This window comes from Erythrolamprus reginae, chromosome 3 (assembly GCF_031021105.1).
Source record: "Erythrolamprus reginae isolate rEryReg1 chromosome 3, rEryReg1.hap1, whole genome shotgun sequence".
Classification (NCBI taxonomy): Eukaryota; Metazoa; Chordata; class Lepidosauria; order Squamata; family Dipsadidae; genus Erythrolamprus; species Erythrolamprus reginae.
This window is the reverse complement of record NC_091952.1, coordinates 26,721,587-26,748,245: the sequence shown is the minus strand read 5'-3', so window position 1 is coordinate 26,748,245 and position 26,659 is coordinate 26,721,587. Positions and strand designations below refer to the sequence as shown.

Sequence of the window (26,659 nt, the reverse complement as noted above, 5' to 3'; positions counted from 1 at the left end):
GTTACATTTTACTTAATGTTTATACAAACTACTACTGTCCTATACATGTTTGACCAATAAATAAAAGCAAAGTAGGTACAGGTAAATTTGGACAATAGGACAGTAAGATGGGGATGGTAGGCACAATGGTACGCTTATGCATGCCTTTTAAGAGAAGATTTAAAATTTTTAAATCTTAACATTTAAACAAGAAGTTGACATCTATAGAGATTCTCAATCATCCAGGCCATGGTTGTCCAGGTCAAAGTTGCTTTTTTCCCCCAGGTGGCAGCTGGACTTTTTCATTTTTTTTTCTTTTGAAGACATTTCGCTTCTCATCCAGGAAGCTTCTTCAGTTCTGACAGGACAGTGGGGAATGACAGCTGGTCATTTGCACCCTTTTAGAGCTTGGAGGTATATCTGAGTCCTCAGTGAAGTAGTGCTCTTGGTTCCTGTAGTCTGCAATTTTTCTCTCAAAATCCATTCCTACTTCCACGCCATTCTAAGGGTGTTCGTGGCAAAGTGTATAACAAAACGTCATCCATGTCATGGTTGTCCCAAAGGTGCTATTCCAGGAGGCAACTGAATTTTTCAGAAGTCCAGTTGCCTCCTGAATAAAAGCACCTTTGGGACAAGAAGTTGAAAGGTGTCTTCAGTGTTGGAGGTCTGAAAGGCTGAATTCTTTTTTATTTTTAATTTGATTTGTATGCCACCCCTCTCCTTAGACTCGGGGCGGCTAACAACAGTAATAAAACAACATATAACAAATCTAATATTTAAAATAACTAAAAACCCTTATTAAAAACCAAACATACACACAGATATACTGTGCATAAATTGTATAGGCCTGGGGGGAATAAATATCTCAATTCTCCCATGCCTGACGACAGAGGTGGATTTTGAGGAGCTTACGAAAGGCAAGGAGGGTAGGGGCAATTCTGATCTCTGGGGAGAGCTGATTCCAGAGGGTCGGGGCCGTCATAGAGAAGGCTCTTCCCCTGGGCCCCGCCAAACGACATTGTTTAGTCGACGGGACCCGGAGAAGGCCAACTCTGTGGGACCTAACTGGTCGCTAGGATTCGTGCAGCAGAAGGTGGTCCCGGAGATATTCTGGTCCGATGCCATGAAGGGCTTTATAAGTCATAACCAACACTTTGAATTGTGACCGGAAACTAATCAGCAACCAATGCAGACTGCGGAGTGTTGGTGTGACATGGGCGTACCTAGGGAAGCCCATGATTGCTCTCGCAGCTGCATTCTGAACGATCTGAAGTTTCCGAACACTCTTCAAAGGTAGCCCCATGTAGAGAGTGTTACAGTAGTCGAGCCTCGAGGTGATGAGGGCATGAGTGACTGTGAGCAGTGACTCCCAGTCCAAATAGGGCCGCAACTGGTGCACCAGGCAAACCTGGGCAAACGCCCCCCTCGCCACAGCTGAAAAATGTTTCTCTAATTGAGCTATGGATCGAGGAGGACGCCTAGGTTGCGGACCCTCTCTGAGGGGGTCAATGATTCCCCCCCAGGGTAATGGACGGACAGATGGAATTGTCCCTCGGAGGCAAAACCGATAGCCACTCCATCTTATCAGGGTTGAGTTTGAGTCTGTTGACACCCATCCAGACCCCAACAGCCTCCAGGCACCGGCACATCACATCCACTGCTTCGTTGACTGGATAGATGAGTTCTCAGATGAGTTCCAGGAAATGTAGACGTCAAGCTATCGATACCTATGGAGATTCTCAGTCATTCAGGTCATGGTTGTTCCAAAGGTGCTCTCCTCCACCCCCCACCCCCCCAAAGAGGCAACTGGACTCACTGGTATTTTTTCTTTGAAGACATTTTGCTTCTCATCCAAGAAGCTTCCTCAGCTCTGAAGTCCAGTTGCCTCTTGAAAGAACACCTTTGGTTTAAGCTGTTGGTAATGTTTAAAAACACATGAGAACCAGTTTGGTCTTGTGGTTTTGTCAGCAGGCTAGAAAGCAGGAGATTATGAGTTATAATCCTGTTTTAGCTATCTGTGAAAGACAGCTGAGTTGACCTTGGCCAGTCACGCCCTTTGTCATGGGGTTGTGGGAAAAATAGGAGTTATTGAGTTATTTGTAAAAATTATAAACAGTAGGATACAAATAAATATAATTCCTTGGAAAGCCATGAGCTGTACAGTATACACTTTTAAAGTGGTTTGGAATAAGTACTTTGGTGTTTTCATGAGCGCATGATTTTCTATTATTCAGTAAAGCATAAAATTTATTATATTTATATAATAAATTTATATAAACGTACTAACAAATGTAAAGAGAATATAAAAATTAACAAACTAAAACACTAAAGAAAACAAAGATAAAAATGCAGATGGAAAGATAAAAAGTATAAGAAGTTTCTGATTTATATAATAAAAATAGAATTACAAAGTAATTCCTTTAGGGTTACTTTAGGATTACAAAAAAACCCTTACTATTTTCTGTTTATTTTTTTCTTTAATCATCAAAACCATACGTCCCAAGTGCATTTTCCTGGTTCATGCAAAAAGGCTAAAATAAAGGGTTTGTAGAGCCATAAATGTAAATGCTATCTTTTCTTTAATCAAGAAGTTCAATTTAGACATCTTTGCAAGTTCTACCATTATTACCAACCATTCCTTTATTGTTTGTATTGTATTGTATTGTATAGAGCCGGGGTGGTGCAGCAGGTAGAGTGCTGTACTGCAGGCCACAGTTAGGTTTTCTTCTTCCATGAATGAGATTTCTGCATGAGCTGAAAAAAGGGGCCCTTATTTAATTTATTAAATTTAATATAATGAGGCTGTTTTAACAAACAGAAAGATACTATGTACTTGTGTCCAATATTATTTCTTCCAAATCAGTTTTGAAGTGTGCATAGCTATGCTAACTATCCCATAGCAATTACTGATAATTTAGGACCCTAATATAATATGCACCATCAATTCCTCCTGAAGAAATTCAGTCTCTTAGACACTCTTTATTTTTTCTAGATTAGGGGTGTCAAACTCAAGGCCCGGGGCTGGCTTTGGCCCAGGGGGTGCTTAGATCTGGTCTGTGGGGCCACCCTGGAAACAGCAAAGGATTGGTCTTTTGGATTATCACTGTGATAATCCAAATAATAATCCAAAGTGAGTATACACTCACGTTTGTTGCCAGCAGTTTAGACATTAATGGCTGCGTGTTGTGTTATTTTGAGGGGACAGCACATTTATTCTGCTATACAAGATGCATACTCACTACATTATAGCCAAAGAGCCGGGGTGGCGCAGCAGGTAGAGTGCTGTACTGCAGGCCACTGAAGCTGACTGTAGATCTGCAGGTCAGCGGTTCAGATCTCATCACCGGCTCAAGGTTGACTCAGCCTTCCATCCTTCCGAGGTGGGTAAAATGAGGACCCAGATTGTGGGGGCAATATGCTGGCTCTTTAAAAAGTGCTATTGCTAACATGTTGTAAGCTGCCCTGAGTCTAAGGAGAAGGGCGGCATAAAAATTGAATAAATAAATAAATAAAGTATAATTTCTTCAGTGTTGTCACATAAAAAGATATACTTAAGTCTTTACAAAATGTGAAGGGGTGTACTCTCTTCTATAACATACTGTATTTGTGGGAATCTTTATCTCTATTTCTATTTTGCTTTGATGTCTTTATTTTTAAAAGCAGCAAATCTTCAGGTACTGTACAGTTATTTTAATTATGTTACTGCAATAGTTTCCCAACAGATTGTGGAGTCTGCTCCAAATCAGAGATTATGCTGCGAGTATCCAAGACCTATAATAAAGCACAGTTCTTGTCAGACAGGTTAATGTTAGGCAGTTGTTTCTTAAATAACAGTTTTTCCAAGTTTTCTGTGTTTTAGATGTTTTTATTTTTAGCCCTGTTTCTACGCAGTCTGACTTGGGTTTGCATTGTCTTACAGCTTCCCAAACGTGACCCATGATGTATTCAATTTCACCCTTCATACCACCATGGCCCTCACCACAAAACTAGTGCTTCCTACACCTGCCAAACCAATCCTTCCAGTGCAAACTGGCGTCCAGGCTCAGCAGGAAGAACAATCGAGTGGCATGACTATATTCTTTAGTCTCCTTGTACTAGGTAATCTATTATTAATTACTTTTGATAGCACTCATGGAAAAATGAAGGTTGTGAAACGCAATTCCAGTTATGCTTTCTGATTTGTATTGCTAGTATGAAGAAAAAAATTAGAATGGAAGAGTTTTAATTTCCAGGATAGAAGGAAGCAGTTGTGAACATTAGCTTTTCTCTTTCTGCAATAAAATTTGCATACCCTTTTACTCATGCAAGGTGATGCAATGGCTCAGTGGTTAAGGCTCTGGGCTTGTTGGCTGGAAAGCTGGCAGCCCAGGTTCAAGATCTGAACACCACATGACAGGGTGAACTCCTGTCCTTGCCTCACCTCCTGTCAACCTAGCATTTCAAAAGCATGCCAATTAGAATAGGTAAATAGGTATTCAGTGGGAAGTCAATAGTGCTCTGTGCTGTCATGCTGGCTACATGACCACGGAAATGTCTTTGGACAGAGCTGGCTCAATGGCCTTGAAACAGATGAGCATTTCTCCTTATTGTCAACAATGACCAGAATAAAATCCACAGGAGCCTATACCTTTACCTTTTTGCTTATGCATATAAGTAAGTAGCAGGAACATCAAATGCAACATAGTTAGAGCAGAGGTAGAAACCACACTTTGGGAATGTCCCCCCCCCCCATTTTGCTCATTAGGATAAAGGAGTGAATTTGAGAGAATTCATAAGTTTCCAGAAAGCTCTTTTGGCAGGGTGTGGGGGTTGTTTGAGAATTGCAATTTTTTCTAAGAGTTTTGATTTCCCTCTTAAAAATGATGGAAAAGTATACTATCAGTGTTGTCATAACGGGATATGAAATAAGCAATTCAGAAATCACACGTGGCTCATAAGTGATCTATACCTTGTTCAATGTGTCAAATTCCCCATCCGGGAGATTTTGGAAAATGTTATCTGTGGTTTGCTAAATGTTTACAGATTCTTGGTGATCTTGTCCAATTTTTGAAATCCAATTTTTTTTACTACCGGTTCTGTGGGCGTGGCTTGGTGGGACTTGGTGGACATGGCTTGTGGGCGTGGCAGGGGAAGGATATTGCAAAATCCCCATTCCCACCCTACTCTGGGACCAGCCAGAGGTGGTATTTGCTGGTTCTCCAAATGATTCAAAATTTCCGCTACTAGTTCTGCAGAACCTGCTGGATTTCATCCCAATCTCGTCTGTCACAAACCACTCTGTGTGCCCATGGGTTTTATTGCATAAACCTTCTTGAAATAGCATCGTAGCACATTTAACTGTTAAATGTTGTGAGCCGCCCTGAATCCTTGGAGAGGGGCGGCATGCAAATCAAATCATCTATCTATCTATCTATCTATCTATCTATCTATCTATCTATCTATCTATCTATCTATCTATCTAACTAACTAACTAACTAACTAACTAACTAACTAACTAACGTAACTAAATGAGATATGTGTAAGCGCAGTTAAAGTCTGCATTATTTTTGGCTTAGCCATGTTGTGTAAAATTTGTAAATTCTTAATTAGGATTTAATATAGCATGTACTTTCAGCCAGTTGTAATTTATTCAGCAAGGTTATGTTTAAATACATGATAACTTAATACTGTGTGGTTATCAAATTAATGACTTTTCATAGAATAAGGGAAAACAATTTAATAGAATGATTCTTGGGAATAGCTGGTTATTTCCAGCCAACGCTTAATTTTGGCAATTTACAAGTTACATTGTAATTTGCATGAGTAGAGCGATAACTTAAGAAAAATATTTTCATTTTATCCTGGAGTTTTACTATTTGCCTGCTTAAATGAGGATTTTTCCTAATGAAGATACAAAATTCATAGTCCTGAACTTTTAATTACAATAAAAAATATTATATTATTATTAGAATCATTTTCTTCCTAACTGTACTTTACCAATTTTTAAACAAAAAAAATAAATAATGAAAAATATAATAACAGTTGTTAGGGGAGAAACTATCATGATAAAAAGCACTAGTGATATTTTAAAAAAATTGGAAAAAACACTGAGGAATGGTGAGTAATAGGACCAATTCTTACATTTTACAAATATTCTGAAGATAGTCTAATAATATTTGTAAAGGCAGATTTAGGTCACTAAGAATTTTAGCCAGCCTGTCTGGGTTTCTGTTTCAGATTCTTGGTGTAAAGAATTTGAGTTTCAATAAGTATCTCTAATCCTTTTTACTAGGTTTGACTAATCACAGCTTAAGTGTTCTAACAAGAAAGATCCCTATAAGAATATAAATGCATTACAAAGCTCTTTTGAGTTTTAATGTACCGTAATTGTTTTTTGTGCATATCAATGTAGAAGAAAATTTTATATCATTTTTTAGAAATGTTAAGAGAATTAGTTGATCAAGATTAGAATGGGATCACTGCCAGTTTGAACTGTGTGAGCATCCTAAAATTAATGATCTTTCCAAGAAGGTTACTATATGTGTCTGTATGTTTACATTGATGTTCCGTATATTTATGGTACCTTCTACAAAACAAAATACACAGTGCGCAAGCGGCTGCCATCTGTTTTTCTTCTTTGCTTCTTTGCATTTAGGAACTCAGCTTCTGCGCATGCTCAGAAGGAAAAAAGTAAAAATTAAATTTAAATTTTTTAAAAAAAATATTAAAAGATGGTGGCGCCCACGGACCAACACAGATTGATCCAGTTCAGTAATGTCATTGTAATATCACCAGTGGGTCGCTACCGGTTCAGGTGAACCAGTCCAAACCGGGAGGAACCCACTCCTGAATCTGACATAGCTGACATAGAAAAAATAGTTCCCAGGAATGGGATCCATTAAAGGAAATCCATTAAATTTTGGTTTGAGTTTTTGAGAGCCTCAAGTGTGAAAATAATAAGGATACATATTACTAACAATATCGTAGAGAAATATTTATCTAATAATGTGATAAAATATTTTACCATTTTACTGTATTTTTTTATAACATCAGATGGTTATTTTCCTTTTCTTTAATATTTTTCCTTGATTCAATTTACCATTATGTGAACTGCGTAATTCTGCATGAAAGATTTATTTTTATAGTTTGTATATATTATTTAGCTTTTGCTTTCCATTACTATTTCTGGTTGTATTTTGACAAACATAGTTAATTTATGTTTATCCTGAAAATCTGGTTGTCAGTTTGAATGATTGTTTATACCATCATAGCCTAGTGCATTCTGGTTGAGTTGAATTACAGTTCTTGTTTTTGTTAATGGTTGATTTTTTGTAAGTGTGGGAATTATTCTGAAGAATTTATTTGAAACACCCCTATGCTGTTTTGGAAAAATCAGTTGGACCCATCTTCTTTCCCACAGTGATCCTACTAAGAACTAGAACATTAATTAATGCCATTTTTAAATAATTATGGTATCTAAAAGGGTTTCTTAGACCCATAAGTTCCTGAATGTTAAATATTCAAGTACTGTATATCCTATATTATTGTTTCTCCAGCTGGGGAAGACTCTGAAGGTTGTTTTGTGTTTTAAACAAAATTGGACCAAGAAATGCACTGAATAGTTGCAAAACGTATAGTTTAGTTTAGTTTAGTTTATTTAGATTTGTATGCCGCCCCTCTCCGAAGACTCGGGGCGGCTAACAACAATAAAAAACAATGTAACAAATCTAATATTAAAAAGTAATGTAAAAAAACCCAATTTAAGAAACCAATCATACCAACAAACATACCATGTATAAATTATATAAGCCTAGGGGGAAGGGAGGGGGGGAAAAAACCCCTGCATTAGGGAGATATTTGCCAGAAGGAAAGCAGTTTTGATAATTACTGAACTTTTTAAAAAAAAATAATGTCAGTGGCAATAATGTCAGTGGCTCTGAAGAGTGCCCTATCTAAAAAGTGATTCTATAGTTAAGATTAAAACATCCCAAATATAAAAAATAATTTTTGTGAGTTGTAGTGATTTTATTTGAAGAGGAATAAGTGCTTTGTATTTGGGTTCATATAATACTAAACTGGATTATGATTTAGTGTCTAGTTTGAAACCAGCTAATAAGAAAAAGCATAGATTTCCCATTACAAGTGTATTAAGAAGAATTCTATAGTGAGTTATCATATGAAACGATATAAGAAAACCAGGATTGAATTGATGTAGTCCATATGTTTCTTAAACAATGCTCTATCCTCTGTCTTTAGAGAGAATTAATGCCTGGACTCCAAGACCAACTTAAAGCTTAAAAAGAATGTTTAAAGCTTAAAAAGAAAAGGAGAAGATCTTGCGAAAGAAAGTGCTTTCTATATATTTATATACTGCTCAAAAAATAAAGGAAGCACTCAACACATCCTAGGTCTGAGTGAATGAAATATTCTCATTGAATACTTTGTTCTGTAGGAAGTTGAATGTGCACAACAGCATGTGAAATTGTCAATCAGTGTTGCTTCCTAAGTGGACAGTTTGATTTCACAGAAGCTTGATTTACTTGGAGTTATATTGTGTTGCTTTAAGTGTTCCCTTTATTTTTTTGAGCAGTGTATATGGCATAGAAATATTTTTCCATTTCATATTTAGCATCATGAACTAATTTCCCAAGTACAATAACATTATTTTGAAAGCAGCCAGTTCTACCATCTCCACATCTTTCTGACAGTGTTTTTGTACCCACGTGTTATCTTTATGCAGGTAGTGCTTGACTTACGACCACAATTGAGCCCAAAAGACAGTTATTAAGTGAGTTTTGTCCCATTTTACAAGCTTTCTTGCCACAGTTGTTAAGTGAATCACTGCAGTTATTACTAACACTGTTGTTAAGTAAATCTGGCTTCCCCACGGGCTTTACTCATCAGAAATTTGCAAAAAGTGACCCCAGGACAGTGCAACTTGTCATAAATCCGAGTCAGTTGCCAAGCATCTGAATTTTGATAATAGGATCACGGGAATGCAGCAATGGTCGTTAAGTGTAAAAAATGGTCATATCACTTTTTTCAGTGCTGTTGTAACTTTAGATTAGATTAGATTTATTGGATTTATATGCCGCCCATCTCCGCAAACTCGGGGCGGCTCACAACAATAATAAAAACAGTACATAGTAACAAATCCAATTCCCACCAATCTAATTAAAATTTTAAATTAAAAAATTCATAAAACAATCCCAATATATATAAAAAAAACCAGGCACACAGTCAATCAATCAAACGGCAAAACAACATGGGCAAGGGGGAGATGTTTTAGTTCCCCCATCCTTGACGACAGAGGTGGGTTTTAAGGAGTTTACGAAAGGCAGGGAGGGTGGGGGCAATCCTAATCTCAGGGGGGAGCTGGTTCCAGAGGGTCAGAGCCCCCACAGAGAAGGCTCTTCCCCTGGGTCCCGCCAGACGACATTGTTTAGTCGACTGGACTCGAAGAAGGCCAACTCTGTGGGACCTAAACTTTGAACAGTCACTAAACATAGTGGTTTAAATTGAGGACTACCTGTAATAAGTTCGTAAAATATGACACAACAAAATAAGTACCTTGTGGGTGTATGGATGCTAGTTTTATGTGGGGAGGAAGGTTTTGAAGGAGAATGCCTTTGGGTCAGTGTTGATCATTGGCAACTGTTTGGATGAATCCGTGCAGTTTTCTAGGCAAAAGTTATGGAAGTAGTTTACCATTTTTTTCTTCTCAGGGCTGAGAGAGAGACCCAAGGCTCCATATCTGGCTTTGTGCGCTAGGTTCTCTCCTGGTCTCCCTAGTTCCACTGATACCGTTGTCATTGTCCCCAAACTGACATTATCTATGATTATCATCAGCACCTTCTCTCCTTCCTACAATTTATATGGCACTTCAGCCCAAAGAAAATTCCAAAGGATATTCTTTACAGAAGTACTATGAGTTTGTAGGAGTGGCAGAGGTGGGTTGCTCCCAGTTTGGACCTGTTCGCCTGAACCAGTAGCAAGCCACTGGTGACATCATGATGATGTCATGGTTGGTGCCGGTCTGTAAGCGCTGCCAAAATAAAATTTATTTTTTTTGAATTATTTATTTATTTTTCTTCTGTACATGTTTCCAGCGCTGTTCATGTGTCGCCATCTCGTTTTTGACTTTTTTGGGGGGGTGGATTTTTGGGGATTTTTCGGCACTGCTTCTATGTGACACCGCCATTCAGCGTGGGAGGAAGCAAACCGGCAGCAAGGTAAGGTAGAACCCACCCTTGAGAAGTGGTTATATTGAAATACACAGAGAATGCAGTTTGTCTCAGCAATGACTTGTTACTATTTGCAGTGAAGGAACAAACAGTAAAACAATACTGTAAAACAAGCTGTGATTAAGAAAGCATCAATAGAGCACATACCTTTCCAATTCAATCAGCACTAGGTTGGGAAGGAAAAAGTTTTATATGAAATTTTAGGAACCATTGACAACAATGCAAACAATTAAGAGAGAGTCATGTTAGCCATCTGATTCATGATGAGGCTATTTCCTGGAAACTTTTACTTAAACCAGCTAATACAATTTGGTAAATTTAGTCCAGATTAAAACTGAACAGAATGCTTTTGAAACAATGGCAACAAATGGCTAGGAAACCTTATTCTTAATGGTACATTATTATACCTGAGGTCCAGTATTTGTGGGAAAGCACTCAGGGCATAGGAGGCCTATATTTATTTATTTGAAAACATTGTACAGCTTCCCCCTTTGCCAAATGACTTATTAAAGACTAGACCTAGGCACTTTTCTAAAAAAAATATTGATCTGAAGAAATAAATATCAAAATAACCTCTAAAACAATTGGTGTTATAGATAGTGTTGGGCAAACTGAACTTGCATAGTTCGAGTCCGTGCCGAACATTGCAGTGTTCGGCATACCGAACCCGAACTTTTAAAAAAGTCTGTGTTCAGGTTCAGTGTTTGCTCGAACACTGGGGTGGGCGGGAGGGGGAGGCAGGGAGGGCTCTGACTCAGCGAAGCTGGCTGAGGAATTCTGGGAGTTGAAGTCCACAAGTCTTAAAATTTGCCAAGGTTGGACTAAATAAATAAGGAAGTTAAGGCTCCTTCTCCTCCTCTTCTCAGAAGATGACAGCGGGGTGGCGGTATGGAGGCGGGGGGGGAGGTGTCAGGCTCCATCAAATGGGCGATGGCCGGGAGCTGGGGCTTCCACCCTCCTTGAAAGTTTTCGGGGGCGGCAGCAGGCAGAGGAGAATCCCCCCCTTTCCCCCAGCCTCAGCACCGCTGCCCGGCTGTCATCTTCTGAGAAGAGGAGGAGAAGGAGCCGGGCGCCAGTGGCGGCGGAGGAAGGCGAACGCCAGGGAGCTGTCGGCCGGTCAGGAGGCTGGGAGGGAGGCGGGAGACGGGAGGAGGAGGAGAGTGGGGAGGTGTCAGGCTTGATCAAATGGGCGATGGTCAGGAGCCGCTGAAAATCCCTGCCCCTAGTTCTCTCTCATTTCAGAGGCTCCCTGCGATCATCCGCTTGATGGAGCCTGACACCTCCCCCCCCAGCGCTTCACCTCTCGCTGGGCAAGAGGGCTCGGGAGGCAGTTTCTGCCGGCCAGCTATTCAGGATCCTGGCCGGCAGCTTCAAGCGGGTGGTGGGCAGGAGGGGGAGGTGGGGAGGGCTCTGACTCAAATCGAGCTGAAATCTGTGGGAAGCTCCTGGATTTGGGATTAGCCCTCAAAGCCGCCACCGCCAGCCCCAGATAACCTCAGAGGTGGTGGCTACGGTAAAAGAAGACAAAAGCGGGGAATGAATGGGGCGCCTCCAGCTCGATCCATCTCGCAGAATGTATTTTACGAGGGGCGAAATTCTTGCAACATTACATTTGAGAGAATCTTTTGTAAGATTAAAAAACCCCACAAGAATAATTACAACATTTCAGAAATGGGTAGATGCTTGCCCATGTTACTTGTGTTGATGTTATTGTATTAGTCATTAAGATTTGTTACCACATGTCTATAGGAAAATGAGTAACATATTGTTATGTGCTCACAAAATATTAAACAATATTGGCTAGAGTCATTTCCCAATGTTCAGTAATGTTATTGTAATTCAGTGGGAAACTTCCCAGAAGCAATAAGGTGAAGCTTAAGGTTAAAGCATTAAGTTAAAAAAAATCCAATTATTTATGGAAAACGAAATAGATCAGGCAGCAGATGCCCATACAACTGATCTGACAATTTATTTACTTACGGTTCTTAATATAAAAGATGGAACAGTTGGTTACACAGTTAAAATTTGCCAATTTTTAAAAATATATATATAAATACTGAGCAATCCCTGCTCCCTTCTACCACTAATTCAGGAAAGCATCCAAGTTTAGAGAGCATCAAGGAGCCCACAACAGAGACCACACTGGAGGAGATGGAAACAGGTGTTTTTAGGGTTCACCATGTGCATTATGGCAATTATTTTGCTACAGGCGCTCCAACACATTCTCATAATAACAAATGTGTCCGCTGCTTCTGAGCTATGTATCATATTTTTAATGATGCTACTTCCATGTAAACATGGAAGAAAATCTGTTGTCCTGGACTGTTACAGTAATTAAAAATAAAACAGATTGTAAGAACTTACACATTTTTTATCATTTGATACTTAGCTTTGGTTCCTAGGATTCCTTGCACAAATGGTAGAAGTTAGGATTCCGCTAATTGCCCTTCCTCCAGTACCATGTTTTCCCCAAAATAAGACACCATCTTATATTTTTTTGAACCCTGAAATAAACACTTGGCTTTATTTTTTGGGAGGTCTTGTTTTTGGGTGGTGCATGGAGCAAGATGAGGCTCTTCTTGCTGTCTTACGTGATTTCCAGCTCTAATCCTAACCAGAGGATATGGTGGGGACCGGCTGCACATGCGTTTAAATATTTTCAGGGAGTGCTTATTTTCAGGGAAGGACTTATTTTGGAGGGAGGGCTTATTTTGGTGGAAACAGGGTAGGTATTTGCTCTTTTTTGCACATCTCATTGTTAACTGTTCTAGAATAATCCTAGAAGTGACTTTTTCTAGATATAATATGTTACCCTGTTTCCCCCCAAATAAGACATCCCCTGACAATATGCCCAATCAGGCTTTTGAGTGCATGGCAATAAGGCCAAGAGCTTATTTCAGGGTTCAAAAAAAATTAAGACAGGGTCTTTCAGGGAAACATGGTAAGTGAAAGAATAGTTTGGATCAAAGCTATCAATGTTTCTTCTATCTAAAACTGACAAGCTAAAATGACTATGTTACATTGCTTTTAATCAGAACTCAAAGAACTGTAAGCCCATATAAACTATTAAAAAGTTATTATAAATCGCATTTAGCTAACTGCCTCTCTTTTAAGAATGTCCAATTTTTTTTCAAGCTTCACATTTTAATTTCAAAGGATAATGGCAGAGTTTGATTAAGAATTTTGTTATTAAATAACTAAATATTGTCTGCTTTCTCTTCAGCTATTTGCATCATATTGGTGCATTTATTGATAAGATACAGACTGCATTTCTTGCCAGAGAGTGTTGCTGTTGTTTCTCTAGGTGAGTACTGATAGTAGCAGGAACATTTATACTGTACTGTTCTGTTTGAATAAATGACAGTCACTGATATTTTCAATGTCTAGATTGTAATGTAATCCAAGATTTGCTTTTTCTGATTATTTGCCTATATAATACATTTCCTTTGTAAGATTCAAAACAATGTAAGGAGGTCCCCCCACCCCACAGCTTTATATGGCCAGGATGTGGGTAACTGTGAGAGCAGTCACTGATTATCATGCCCGAACAAGGATTTCAATTTATGGGTCTCAGGTTGAAGGTTCTTTAATCATGATGATTGTACCTACTTGTTTTAAGAGAGTGAAGAATGCAGGTTATTATTGTGCAAGGAAGAATGACAATATCAAAACCCTCTCTGTAGATCTGACAGTGCTGTTGGCAGTTTCAACATCTTGTCTGCTTGAAGTAGATCAGGGCTGTGAAAGATACAATCTTGAGCATTCTGGGTGGGACTTTTAAGCAAGTTTGTTTATATCATCTTCTTTTAATAATTCTTCATCTTTTTAACAAACATTTCCTTATTTACTTTCTTAACAATGCAGTTCTAATTCTATTTTACATAATTACATTTCTTATATATTTTTTCCTTTTATTTCCTCCTTTCTAACCACTTGTAAAATGCATTCCACACTTCATAAAATCTCAAGTACTCCTTATTGGTTAGTTTCAAGGTCATTTTATGGAGTTCTGCACATTCATTTTTTAAAATAACTGTTCTTACTGCAGTTATTTGAGGGCAGGTCCACCACATATGAAAGTATATTCATTCCACTATTATATATGTTCTCCTTATATGTGATTTATTTAGTCAGTTTATAGTTGCCCCCCCCATATTTTATCTCATTGTTCCAAATTTATATTTCTCACCCAACTTATCATACTCCCTTTTACTATTTCATCTTCTATCTTGTAAACTTGGCTGATCATTCTCATTGTAATCAGCCAGTGTGGCTATTAGGTAAACTATTGCTTATGATGGATGGTATTGACCAACAGATATGAAGTTAATTGGATTGGTCTTAGCTGGTCTTTGAGAACCCTAACATTAGTAGCAAACAGAGAGCCATCTCTTTCTGGATTATGGTTGTTGCTTCAGTCATTGTGCTGATTGCTCCTATAAATATATGAGCAGCTGTGCTACATTTCTAGAGCATCAGCAGGAAAAAAATATAAAATCTGGTAACTTGCACCATAAACAGTACGTGTGCTCATACTTAGAGGGAGGCAGACAGAGTTCTTATGAACAAAACTTACAGAGTGAACTAAATAATTTATGTTGAGATAAACTTGTGGTAGTTTCTCTCTCTCATTTGTGATTAGGTAAATATGTTAATTCTCTCAAGTTGAACTCAACTCCTCATGCATGGCTGGATATTTTTGGGACCTTCCACGCTCGCTTACACTCTGGAATTTACTAATACTCTCCCATCCAAGTACTACTGTATATGTTTCAGAGCATAAGATGCATCTCCTCCCCCCCCCCCAAAGAGGGTGAAAACCTGGGTGCATCTTATACACCGAATGTAGCCCTGCCAAGCCACCCCCACTCTTTGGCTTCTGCCTCCCAGCAATTTGCCTCCTTGCATCAAACAGTGCAGAACCTGATTTGTACCAGCAACTGACTATTGGCCTCCCAACCATCAGCTGATTCAGGCTGCAGGCAGGTGGCAATATGGCAATCCCTGCAGCCTGAACCTATTAGCTGCTTCTGCTAAAACTGAAAGTGAAATTAAAACTGCATATAAATCGTAAGGATACAAGCAATAAAGTTACGGTCATTGCTGGGAGCAGATGGGTGATAGGAATGATAAGAAGACTAATTCTAATAGCAATGCTGCCTTAGTTAATAGTTTGACAGTGGCAAGGGAATTATTTGTTTAGCAGAGTGATGGTGTTCGGGAAAAAACTGTTCTTGTGTCTAGTTGTCTTGGTATCCAATTTATGTCCAGGATGTGAGGTGTCTCTAAATATTTTCACGGACCTCTTTTTGACTCATGCAGTATACAGGTCCTCAATGGAAGGCAAGTTGGTAGTAATTGTTTTTTCTGCAGTTCTAATTGTCCTCTGAAGTCTGTGTCTGTCTTTTGAGTTGCAGAACCAAACCAGACAGTTATAGGGGTGCAGATGACAGACTCAATAATTCCTCTGTAGAACTGTATCAGCAGCTCCTTGGGCAATTCAAGCTTCCTGAGTTGGCGCAGAAAGAACATTCCTTATAGTGTTTTTTAAATGTTTTTGATGTTAGGTGTCCATTTTAGATCTTGCAATATGATAGAATCTAGAAATTTGAAAGTCTCTACTGTTAATATTGTTTTGTCTAGTATAGTAAGAGGTGGAACAATGGGCAGATTTCTCCTAAAATCTACCATCATTTCTATGGTTTTGAGTGTGTTCAGTTCCATATTGTTCTGGTTGCACCACAAGATTAGTTGTTCAACCTCCCGTCTGTATGCAGATTCATCATTATCTCGAATGAGACCAATCACTGTTGTGTCATCTGCGAACTTCAATAGTTAGATGGATAGTTAGAGATGCAGTCATTGGTATATAGAAAGAAGAAAAGTGGAGAGAGCGCACAGTCTTGGAGGGACCCTGTGTTAATTGTACAGGTATCTGATGTGATTATACTTACCTTCACCTGCTGCTTCTTGTGTGTTAGGAAGCTTATAATCCACTTACAAGAGTGTTCTGGTACCACTAGTTGATTTAGCTTAGTTAGAAGAGCGTCTGGAATGATAGTATTGAGTGCTGAACTAAAGTCTACAAAGAGGACCCTTGCGTAGATCTTTGGAGATTCAAGATATTTTAGGATGTAGTGCAGAGCCATATGAACAGCATCATCTGTCGATCTATTTGCTCGGTATGAAAATTGCAGTGGACCCATAATGGTTTTCAAGTGGACATCACTAGCCTTTTGAAAGGTTTTCATAACTACAGATGTTAGAGCAACTGGCCTGTAATCCTTCAGTTCCTTGATGTTGGGCTTCTTCGGCACTGGGATGATAATGGAGCATTTGAAGCAAGAGGGAACAAAGCACATTTCTAGTGATTTATTGAAGATTCAGGTGAAGATGGGGGCCAATTGGTCAGCACAGACTTTTAAACAAGAAGGGATTATTTTGTTTGGGCCTGGAGCTTTTCTTGGCTTTTGTCTGTGAAATCGATCTTGCGCTTCCTTTTCTTACTCCTTTATTTACTTTCCATATTACTTGGTTGTTTTTGTTGTCAGTTGCCTAAAGTTACGTGACAACTGCTATGTATATGCCATACATAATTTGAGGTGTTGTGAAATTGTTCTTTCGCAACAAAGTAGTTAATAGCAACTGTAGAGCTGTTTTCAGTTTCCTGTTCTGGTCTCTCAGCCAATTGGATCTGTTATTAATAACATCAGGACAGACGGGATCAGTGGTGGGCTACTAGCCGGAATGCTAAATAGCGCTCGCTGCCGTGGCTCGTAAGTGCTTGTGGGGCCAGCGCGATTTTGCTTCTGTACCTGTGGAGGTAGACAATCCCGCTAATGCTGGCTGGGGAATTCTGGGAGTTGAAATCCAAATATCTTCAAGTTGCCAAGGTTGGGAAACACTGGAATAAAGGACTATTGTTTGAGACTATATTTACTTTTAAATGACTTATGCAGTGGCTTACAACTTTCAATTATCAGATGAACAGATTGTTCTTTGTTTTTTTCTTTTTAGGTATCTTGATGGGTGCAGTTATAAAAATTATAGAATCTCAAAAGCTGGCCAACTGGAAGGTATATCAGCAATTTTTATAATACGTTTATCATAATTATGGCATACTAATTTGAAATAATTTAGCTTGAATGTCCAACTCCCAATTACCATTATATTGCTAAAGGAGGAAGAAGTTTTAATTGGTCAGCCCAGTTCAATAAGCTGTACAAACAGCTATCTGGTAGTACGAGGGGTTATAATTCAACACATAGATCAGATCAGAGATAGCTGACATAATTATAATCACTTAGCCATTGTGTGTATTATTCTGCCATGAAAACAGTATGCTTAATAAACATTGCAAAATGGAGTGTGCCTGTTTTGTATTCAATAAACTCCTTTTCCGAGAACTCACCAATCACTCAGTTTTTATTGAGCATTTTTGGGAGAAATGGGGGAACCTGTTCTCCTTTGCACTTTTAGTTAACCCTAAAATGTTTTTGTACTTTTTTAAAACTGAGATTTTCCAAGCCACCGATAGGCAACCTGCAATCAACAGTACTCCTTTTTGTGATCTCATGGAATGAACAAGGACATCATTTTCAGTCTAATTTAGATAATTTAAGAAATTAAGATAGGAAGGATTAAGATTCATTTTACTTGGAGTAGATTAAGAGGGGAAGTAAGTATATTTAGTCCTTTATACCTCACCAAAAGGTGAGAAAGAACCAAAATCCGCCCTAGTCACATTCAATTAAAAACTGCATTCTGAACAATCAAAAGACTTCATTATATATATTTAAATTTATTTATTTATTTATTTATTATTTAGATTTGTATGCCGCCCCTCTCCGCAGACTCGGGGCGGCTTACAAATCTAAATAATAATTCCAGGATCCCTAATTTTAAATATAGAATGTTAGATTCTTCATGCCAGTGGGTGATACTTAATAATAGTTAAACATTACTTCACCATATTATCTTTGCTATTACGTTGCCTATTTTGACAATTCAGATATTAGGATAGTACATTCTTTCTCAGTTCTTCCTCCTCCTATTTTCTCCCCAAGTGCAATCCTGCGAGGTGGGTTGGATTAAGAGAGAGTGACTGTCACAAGATCAACCAGCCGGCTATCATACCTAAGATTTATTTTTATTTATTTATTAATTATATTTATATGCTGCCCAATTCCCGAAGGATTCTGGGTGGCTTTCAATAAATAAAAACAATTTCTAAAACAGTATAAAACATTTTATTAACAAAACCCCATTAAAACACATATATTCTCTCAGTCACTCATTATACATGGCCAGATGCAGTGATGGGCTCCTATGGGAACGGTCAGGAACGCAGTTCCGGTAACATTTGGAGCTCCACCCCAGAGCACCCAATTTGCACTGAAAGATGTTGAAACAAAATGCCTAAGCCACTTCCACAGTGTGGTAGTAAAAATTTTGGTAGCCCATCACTGGCCGGATGTCACAGTCATCAACGGTCCCAGGCCTGCCATAAGAGCCAGGTCTTTGCAGCTGGGACTGGTAAAGAAGAAAACGACCAACAACAAGCTGGATGGGCTGAATTAAAATGGCAATGGAAGAATTAAATGAATAGGTTAAGACAGATTATCCTGGAGAAAACATATCTGTATGATGACTAGGAATCAACACTCATTTGATGGCACATACTGTAATAAAATGTTCTTATTTTTATTAGAGTGCTGGATTTACCTTTTTTCCAATATGGTATCATTTTCTTTCTCTTATATCTCATAATTCCTTAATCTTTTTTTTTGCAGGAAGAAGAAATGTTTCGTCCTAATATGTTTTTTCTTCTTTTACTTCCGCCGATTATATTTGAATCTGGGTATTCATTGCACAAAGTGAGTTTTTTGAGGGGTTGTTCGTTACAATGATTAGTATGCAGCTTACTCAAGGTCAATTACAATAGTAGAACAAGCAGAAAATAATATTGCAAAATCCACCAACCAGAAACAATAGTACATTTCATTAAAATTATAAATATCTAAAACCCTCTAAAAGCTCAGGAATTAATGGAATTAATTGACGTTGCCCAAATCATTGACGGACCAATACATGCCGGGCTTGCCCTTTATGCCTGGTTTATGTGATTAGCCAGAATGAGCTTGAATGTGTCGTTCCTGAAGAAGTGGAAAGGGATATTGAAATTACAAACCCAGCAACTTTTTATTAGATCCACACTTTCCCTAACTGCTGAAGACCACACATGGTTGGGCCCATTCAGTAATGGAAAGAAATTATCAGGTATCATTTATAGAAAGGTCCAATTGGCATTCTGAGCCTGTCTTCTGGAGCAACATTTTCCCAGAAGTTCATATTGTTTCTTTTCTTAGTTTTAAAGGCCGTTCAATATATGTTTCCCCTTCCCAGGTATTGGGTTGGAGTGAGTGATAAAACTCTTAAGGGGGGGGGGGGAGGATCAGTCCCTCCTTTTCTGCTTCATTATATGGTTTTTATTATTGGTTTATTCTGCCCAGCTTTGTCATTGAGTAGGGCAACTTAATTAAACAAGAAAGAAGAAAGCAAAGTTGAGCCTCAATCTGCATAGATAATAATGTCCTTGGGTCTGAAAGTTCAGTTTGTTCATGCCAGATATTTATGATTTACCAATATTTACACATGGGTGAGGAAATGCATCCTGTGCTTCTCCAAACCATGTATATATTTATTGAATTTATTTTTTATCCTAATGATGTGGTGTACAACATTAATTTTTACATTTGCTTGGATTCAGGCCCTGATACTGATTGCAGGTGATTTTTGGTTTATAGCATTTTCAAACTCTCTTTTATTATATTTATTTTGCATTTCTTATTTTAGGGGAATTTCTTCCAGAACATAGGCTCCATAACCTTGTTTTCTGTGATTGGGACAGCTATTTCAGCTTTCATAGTTGGTGGAGGAATTTACTTCCTTGGTCAGGTGAGAACAACACTAATTGATTCCCTAGCTAAAGCAGGTGCTGTAGTCTGACTTTCAGATGGTTTTAATTAAATCCCAGAGCAGCAAAGGAAAGGCAGAACATCCCCACTGGAGAACTCCCAGGTAATTAATTACTGAGATAGCAGAGACTGTATCTTTATCAAACATAATGAAAAAGCAAGGTGATAGTACCAGCCTTTAATATAGAAACATAGAAGACTGACGGCAGAAAAAAACCTCATGGTCCTTCTAGTCTGCCCTTATACTATTTCCTGTATTTTATCTTACAATGGATATATGTTTATCCCAGGCATGTTTAAATTCGGTTACTGTGGATTTACCAACCACGTCTGCTGGAAGTTTGTTCCAAGGATCTACTACTCTTTCAGTGAAATAATATTTTCTCATGTTGCCTTTGATCTTTCCCCCAACTAACTTCAGATTGTGTCCCCTTGTTCTTGTGTTCACTTTCCTATGAAAAACACTTCCCTCCTGAACCCTATTTAACCCTTTAACATATTTAAATGTTTCGATCATGTCCCCCCTTTTCCTTCTGTCCTCCAGACTATACAGATTGAGTTCATTAAGTCTTTCCTGATACGTTTTATACTTAAGACCTTCCATCATTCTTGTAGCCCGTCTTTGGTCTTTGGTCGTGAGCCACTCAGAGTCCTTAGGGAGTTGGGCGGTGTACAAATAAAACTAATAAAATAAAATAAATAAATATTTGTAATAAATCAGAAGGCACTTAAATTTAAGATAGCACTGCTTGTGTTGAGAGATGATGTAATATTTAAGAAAGGTAGAGTTGGAAGGGATCTGCAAAATAATTTAGTCCAGAGGTGTACAGCTTTTCAGAGGCCAGAGCTACATTCTTAAAAAGTGGGAAGAGCCAGGACCAGAGAGGGGACAAGACTAGGACAAAAGCTAAATTTATTTTTTGCTGCATATTTAGTAAAATTAATTGAGTGCAGATAATATGACTGCCCCTCTTCTCCTTTTTGTCTCATTAAAAAATAGTGTCTAGTGCAGTGATGGCTAAACATTTTGTCATTGCATGCCAAAAGCAATGTGTAGGCAACACCCCCTCCCCACATGCCACATGCACTATGTGTATCCCATCCCTGCACATGTTTTTTTATTTTTCTCTACAATTAAATCAGTTTAAATATCCGTACACACATACTTTTAAATGTATCAACAAACAGTATACATACATTTCAAATCAATCCATCATAAGTCAGTAATTTGCTTTACCCCTTATTTCAGGTCTGATTCATACTTAACTAACTAGTGTTTTCTTCCAAGCTTTTGAACTAGCTATTGTTCAAGTATGACTCTGATCTCTGAGTTTTCATTCCATTCATTCATTTCATTAGTTTATACTTTATGTTTTAACTCTATATGTGTTGTGATTCAGCCTGAGGCTGCTCAGGGACCAGCTGGGTCTCTGCTGGCTCCATGCCCGGAGGAGGATGACAGCGCAGAGGAGGGGGCTGAACAGTCGGACAGGGGAGAGGAAAATCAGGAATGGGATGAAGGAGAACAGCATGAGAGCCCCGGGGGGGGGGGGCGCTCTCCCCAGCCAGTAGCTTGGAGTCATTAGGTGATGACGCAAAAGCTGTCATTGACATGAGACAGCGACGTTCAGAGCAACGAAAGGAGCAGTTAAAAAGATATTATCACCATTGAAGTAGAAACAGCTGGGTTTGGGTGTGGTCCTCATCAGCAGGGTTTAAAAGGCAGGCAAGGCCTTGAAGCCATGTGGAGTGTTATCAGCTTGGCGTGGCGTTATCCTGGTTTAGGTTTAGGTTTAGGTTTATTGGATTTATATGCCGCCCCTCTCCGCAAACTCGGGGCGGCTCACAACAATAATAAAAAACAGTACAGTACACAATACCAAATCCAATGCCCACCCATCCAGATTCCAATTGAAATTAATAATCTCATAAAAAACAGTATATATAAAAACAGGCACACAGTCAATCAATCAACAAAACAACATGGGCAAGGGGGAGGTGTTTTAGTTCCCCCATGCCTGACGGCAAAGGTGGGTCTTAAGGAGTTTACGAAAGGCAGGGAGGGTGGGGGCAATCCTAATCTCAGGGGGGAGCTGGTTCCAGAGGGTCGGGGCCCCCACAGAGAAGGCTCTTCCCCTGGGTCCCGCCAGACGACATTGTTTAGTCGACGGGACCCGGAGAAGGCCAACTCTGTGGGACCTAACCGGTCGCTGGGATTCGTGCGGCAGGAGGCGGTCCCGAAGATATTCTGGTCCGGTGCCATGAAGGGCTTTATAGGTCATAACCAACACTTTGAATTGTGACCGGAAACTGATCGGCAGCCAATGCAGACTGCGGAGTGTTGGAGTGATATGGGCATACTTGGAGAAGCCCATAATTGCTCTCGCAGCTGCATTCTGCACGATCTGAAGTTTCCGAACACTTTTCAAAGGTAGCCCCATGTAGAGAGCGTTACAGTAGTCGAGCCTCGAGGTGATGAGGGCATGAGTGACTGTGAGCAATGACTCCCGGTCCAAATAGGGCCGCAACTGGCGCACCAGGCGAACCTGGGCAAACGCCCCCCTCGCCACAGCTGAAAGGTGTTTTTCTAATGTGAGCTGTGGATCGAGGAGGACGCCCAAGTTGCGGACCCTCTCTGAGGGGGTCAATAATTCCCCCCCCAGGGTAATGGACGGACAGATAGAATTGTCCTTGGGAGGCAAGACCCACAGCCACTCCGTCTTGTCTGGGTTGAGTTTGAGTTTGTCTTGTTTCTCGGCGTCTCTGTTCCTGGCTTGTGGCCCAGCAGCTTTGGAAGATCCGTGGGAGGTGTAGGTCTGCTATCTACAGCCTTGGCTTGGCAGCAAGAATTCTGTATTGCTGCATGGACTTTTGGCCTTCGTGAATATATCTGAAGAGACAGCATTTTCCTGTTTGTAAGGACATTTTCTGTTACCTGTGTTTTTCTTGAATTTTATAAAACTGCCTTTGCCTTTTACCAGTGTGTCTGGCTTCTCTTTTTGGGTTGGTATTGGCTTCTGGAGTGACCCAGACAGAACAATATGTAAAAAAATAGTGTGTATCTGTTCAGAACAATATGAAATCTTATCTGCCATTACTTTAGCTGCATTGGCCTTTATATGCATCAAATTCTTCTTGATGCATATTCTTCTTGAGGCTTTCCTGAACCCTGGGGAGAGTGGAAAACAGCCCAACAGTCTGGTTTTTTTTTTGAAAACACGGAATCCCATTGGATTGAATGTGTACGATTGTGTAGTTGGGGATTTTATAATACTGGTTATGTTTATTAATGTTTTTTTAATTGATTTTTACATTTAATTATTAGATTTGTAATGTATTGTGTTATTGTTGTATTGTGGGCCACCCCGGCATACAAATCTAATAAATAATAATATGTAAACTCAAACAAGCAAACTCACTTTGTGATCCTTGAGCAAATATGCTAGTTTCTTGAAAGATGGAAAAGAGGAGAGCTAACTTTTATAAGATGTTTCTGTTTTTCTCAATTTTTCTAGGCTGATTTAATTTATAAATTGAATATGACTGACAGGTAAGTTTTGAGAGAAATTTATATAATCTTTGTGTGTTTGTAAGAGTCTTCAAGCTGCTGTAGTGAACATAGTGACTACATTTATTTATTAGGTTCTTGATTCCTGAGCACTATAGTTAGACAGGATGCAGGTTACTATACTTAACATGGCATAGCAATGTGTCTTTAGCCCAGGGATCTGCAACCTTGCATTCAAAGAGCCACTTAGACCCGTTTCCCACAGAAAACAAAACAACAGGAGCCACAAAACCTGGGTGGGCATGTCCAACTCGATCTCACTCACACCCACTCAATTACATGAAACACACACACACAGCTACACCTGCCCAGGTTTTGTGGCTCCCTGTGTTTTGTTTTCTAGAGGAAATGGGTATCTCTCTATGTCTCTCCCCCTCTCACATCTCTCTCTCACACGGGCGGCCAGGGAGTCATGAGAGGAGGAGGAGAGGAGGAGGGAAGCCCCTGTGGTTTGTGTTGATTCCTCAGCCGGCCCGGCTTTCCAAAAGGAAGAAAGAAAAACAGGTAGCGAATAACCTGAGAGCATGCAGAAGAGACACAGAGACAGGGAGTAAGATACTTGAAAATGTCCAAAGATACTTCACCAGAAGAGCCCTCCACTCCTCCACTCAAAATAGAATACCCTACGAGACTAGACTTTCAATCCTGGGCCTAGAAAGTTTAGAACGAAGACGCCTTAAACAAGATCTAAGTATTGCCCACAAGATCATAGGCTGCAACGTCCTGCCTGTCGGCGACTACTTCAGCTTCAACCACAACAACACAAGAGCACACAACAGATTTAAACTTAATATTAACCACTCCAAACTTGACTGTAAAATATATGACTTCAGTAACCGAGTTGTCGAAGCGAGGAACTCATTACCGGACTCCATAGTGTCATCCCCAAACCCCCAACACTTTACCCTTAGATTATCTACGGTTGACCTATCCAGATTCCTAAGAGGTCAGTAAGGGGCGAGTACAAGTGCACTAGAGTGCCTTCCGTCCCCTGTCCTATTGCTCTCCTATATCTCCTATACCTTTCTTCTATTCCTATATCTCTTCTTCTATTCTTTCATCAATATGTTCTATTACTTTATCTTCTTTTCTATTATTTCTTAGATATATCTTACTATGAGTATCTCCTCTATAACCTTCATCATGTATTTTATTATGTGTATATAGATATATACCCACTAAAACCCTCATTGTGTATTGGACAAAATAAATAAATAAATAAATAAATAAATAAATACACACACATACACACACACGCACACACACCAGTGCTTGGTTCCTTCCGTTTCAGACTGATTCGTCTGAACTGTTATTGACCTGCTAGTGATGTCACAATGATGTCACTGACCCAGTTCGGTCGGTGCCAGTCTGCTCTTTTTTAAAAAAAATAATAATAATAATAATTTCTGAGCATGCGAAGAAGCCGAGTTTCTGGCACTGTGCATGCAGTGGCTATCTTGTTTTCAGCTTTAAAAAAAGATATTATATTTTTTTGATTTCTTGGCACTGGAATGATTTAAATCCATTGATGCATTTCAGGCTTGCTGAGTAAGCCTCAAACCTCAATAGCATTTAATTCAGACATTATGTTAATGTATTTATTGTATTTCCTAACAGTTTTGCCTTTGGTTCCTTGATCTCTGCTGTTGATCCAGTAGCTACTATTGCTATCTTTAATGCTCTTAATGTGGATCCTGTGCTTAACATGCTGGTCTTTGGAGAAAGCATTCTCAATGATGCAGTTTCAATCGTCCTAACAAAGTAAGTACATTTATGTGCATGGAAGAAAAAAAATACGTTGAAATTAATGCTCATTTAGACAAAGAGTAATGTTCTTCTTTAAACACTACTTATTTTAATGCAATCAGTATGCATAATATACACTTATGCTCTTTTGGTTAGCATGCTTTTTAACCATCACTCCTCCTTAATTGTCACATTGATGCTTGCCACCCACTTTCATATAAAACAGCCCCAATTATTCTTTCTCTTAGGAGCCACAGAAGTACAACCTATATTTAATTACACATAAGGGCAGAAATTTGTGTTGGGAGCATTCTTCAGCACTATAGTCTTTATGAATTCCTTTTAAAAATTCTATGAGAAGCTGGTGTGAGAATTCATTCTGCTTTCATGGCTTATAATAGTTGCAGTATTAGTTTCTGGATTTGAGACCAGAAATGAAGTTACTTTGTAGATGTTTACAAAGCTCAGTTTTTAATAAATCAGTCATGTAGGTGAAAGTAATTTTTTAAAATTAATTGGATGCTGTGCCTAAGGATAATGTATTTTATTTATCTTTAAAAACTTTGTATAGATGACTTCCTCGCATACATATTAATATTTTCAGATTTGTTAAGGATCTAATTCTTCCCACCTTAGTCACATTAGGATCTGGAAATTATTTTCATGAAGTATATTGATTCATTTCCTTCCTTCCTTCCTTCCTTCCTTCCTTCCTTCCTTCCTTCCTTCCTTCCTTCCTTCCTTCCTTCCTTCCTCCATTTCCTCAATATAAGCTTATTTCCCTCTCATTTTCTTATTTGCTTGTGGATCAGAAGAACAAGCATCTTATTTTTGATTCTGTAATATTGTATCTTCTGCCTTTTTTCTTTGCCTGTGAAAGATCTGTTAAAAGGATTTAATTTCTTTTATTCTAAGTAGGTACCCTCCTGGTTTATTTTGTACCACTGTTAATAACAATAGAAAAAGCAAGTGTAGGCTTTCAGATCTTTAGAACAACTGTGTTTCCCTTCGAAGAAAGCGCATCTTGACTTGAGTGAATATCTTTTGTCATTCCCCTAGACTTGACTTCCCGGTACTACAGTAAAAGCATTTTAAGAGCAATTTTAATAATGACAAAAATAAAAAATACGGATTCTGCATTCCGTATCCCAGATTTAAGATTCTAA

General features: G+C 38.9%; 1 protein-coding gene across 1 annotated transcript in view; it reads left to right on the top strand.

Moving 5' to 3' along the window:
* The window catches only part of SLC9A8 (solute carrier family 9 member A8), a 59,905-nt gene that overhangs the window by 2,345 nt on the left and 30,901 nt on the right, over positions 1-26,659 (top strand). The window contains exons 2-8 of the mRNA XM_070744637.1: positions 3,899-4,077; positions 13,426-13,506; positions 17,220-17,278; positions 18,995-19,078; positions 20,058-20,159; positions 23,695-23,729; positions 25,365-25,508. Of these exons, the coding sequence (XP_070600738.1) occupies positions 3,899-4,077; positions 13,426-13,506; positions 17,220-17,278; positions 18,995-19,078; positions 20,058-20,159; positions 23,695-23,729; positions 25,365-25,508 (684 nt within the window). The remainder of the gene's footprint in view (positions 1-3,898; positions 4,078-13,425; positions 13,507-17,219; positions 17,279-18,994; positions 19,079-20,057; positions 20,160-23,694; positions 23,730-25,364; positions 25,509-26,659) is intronic.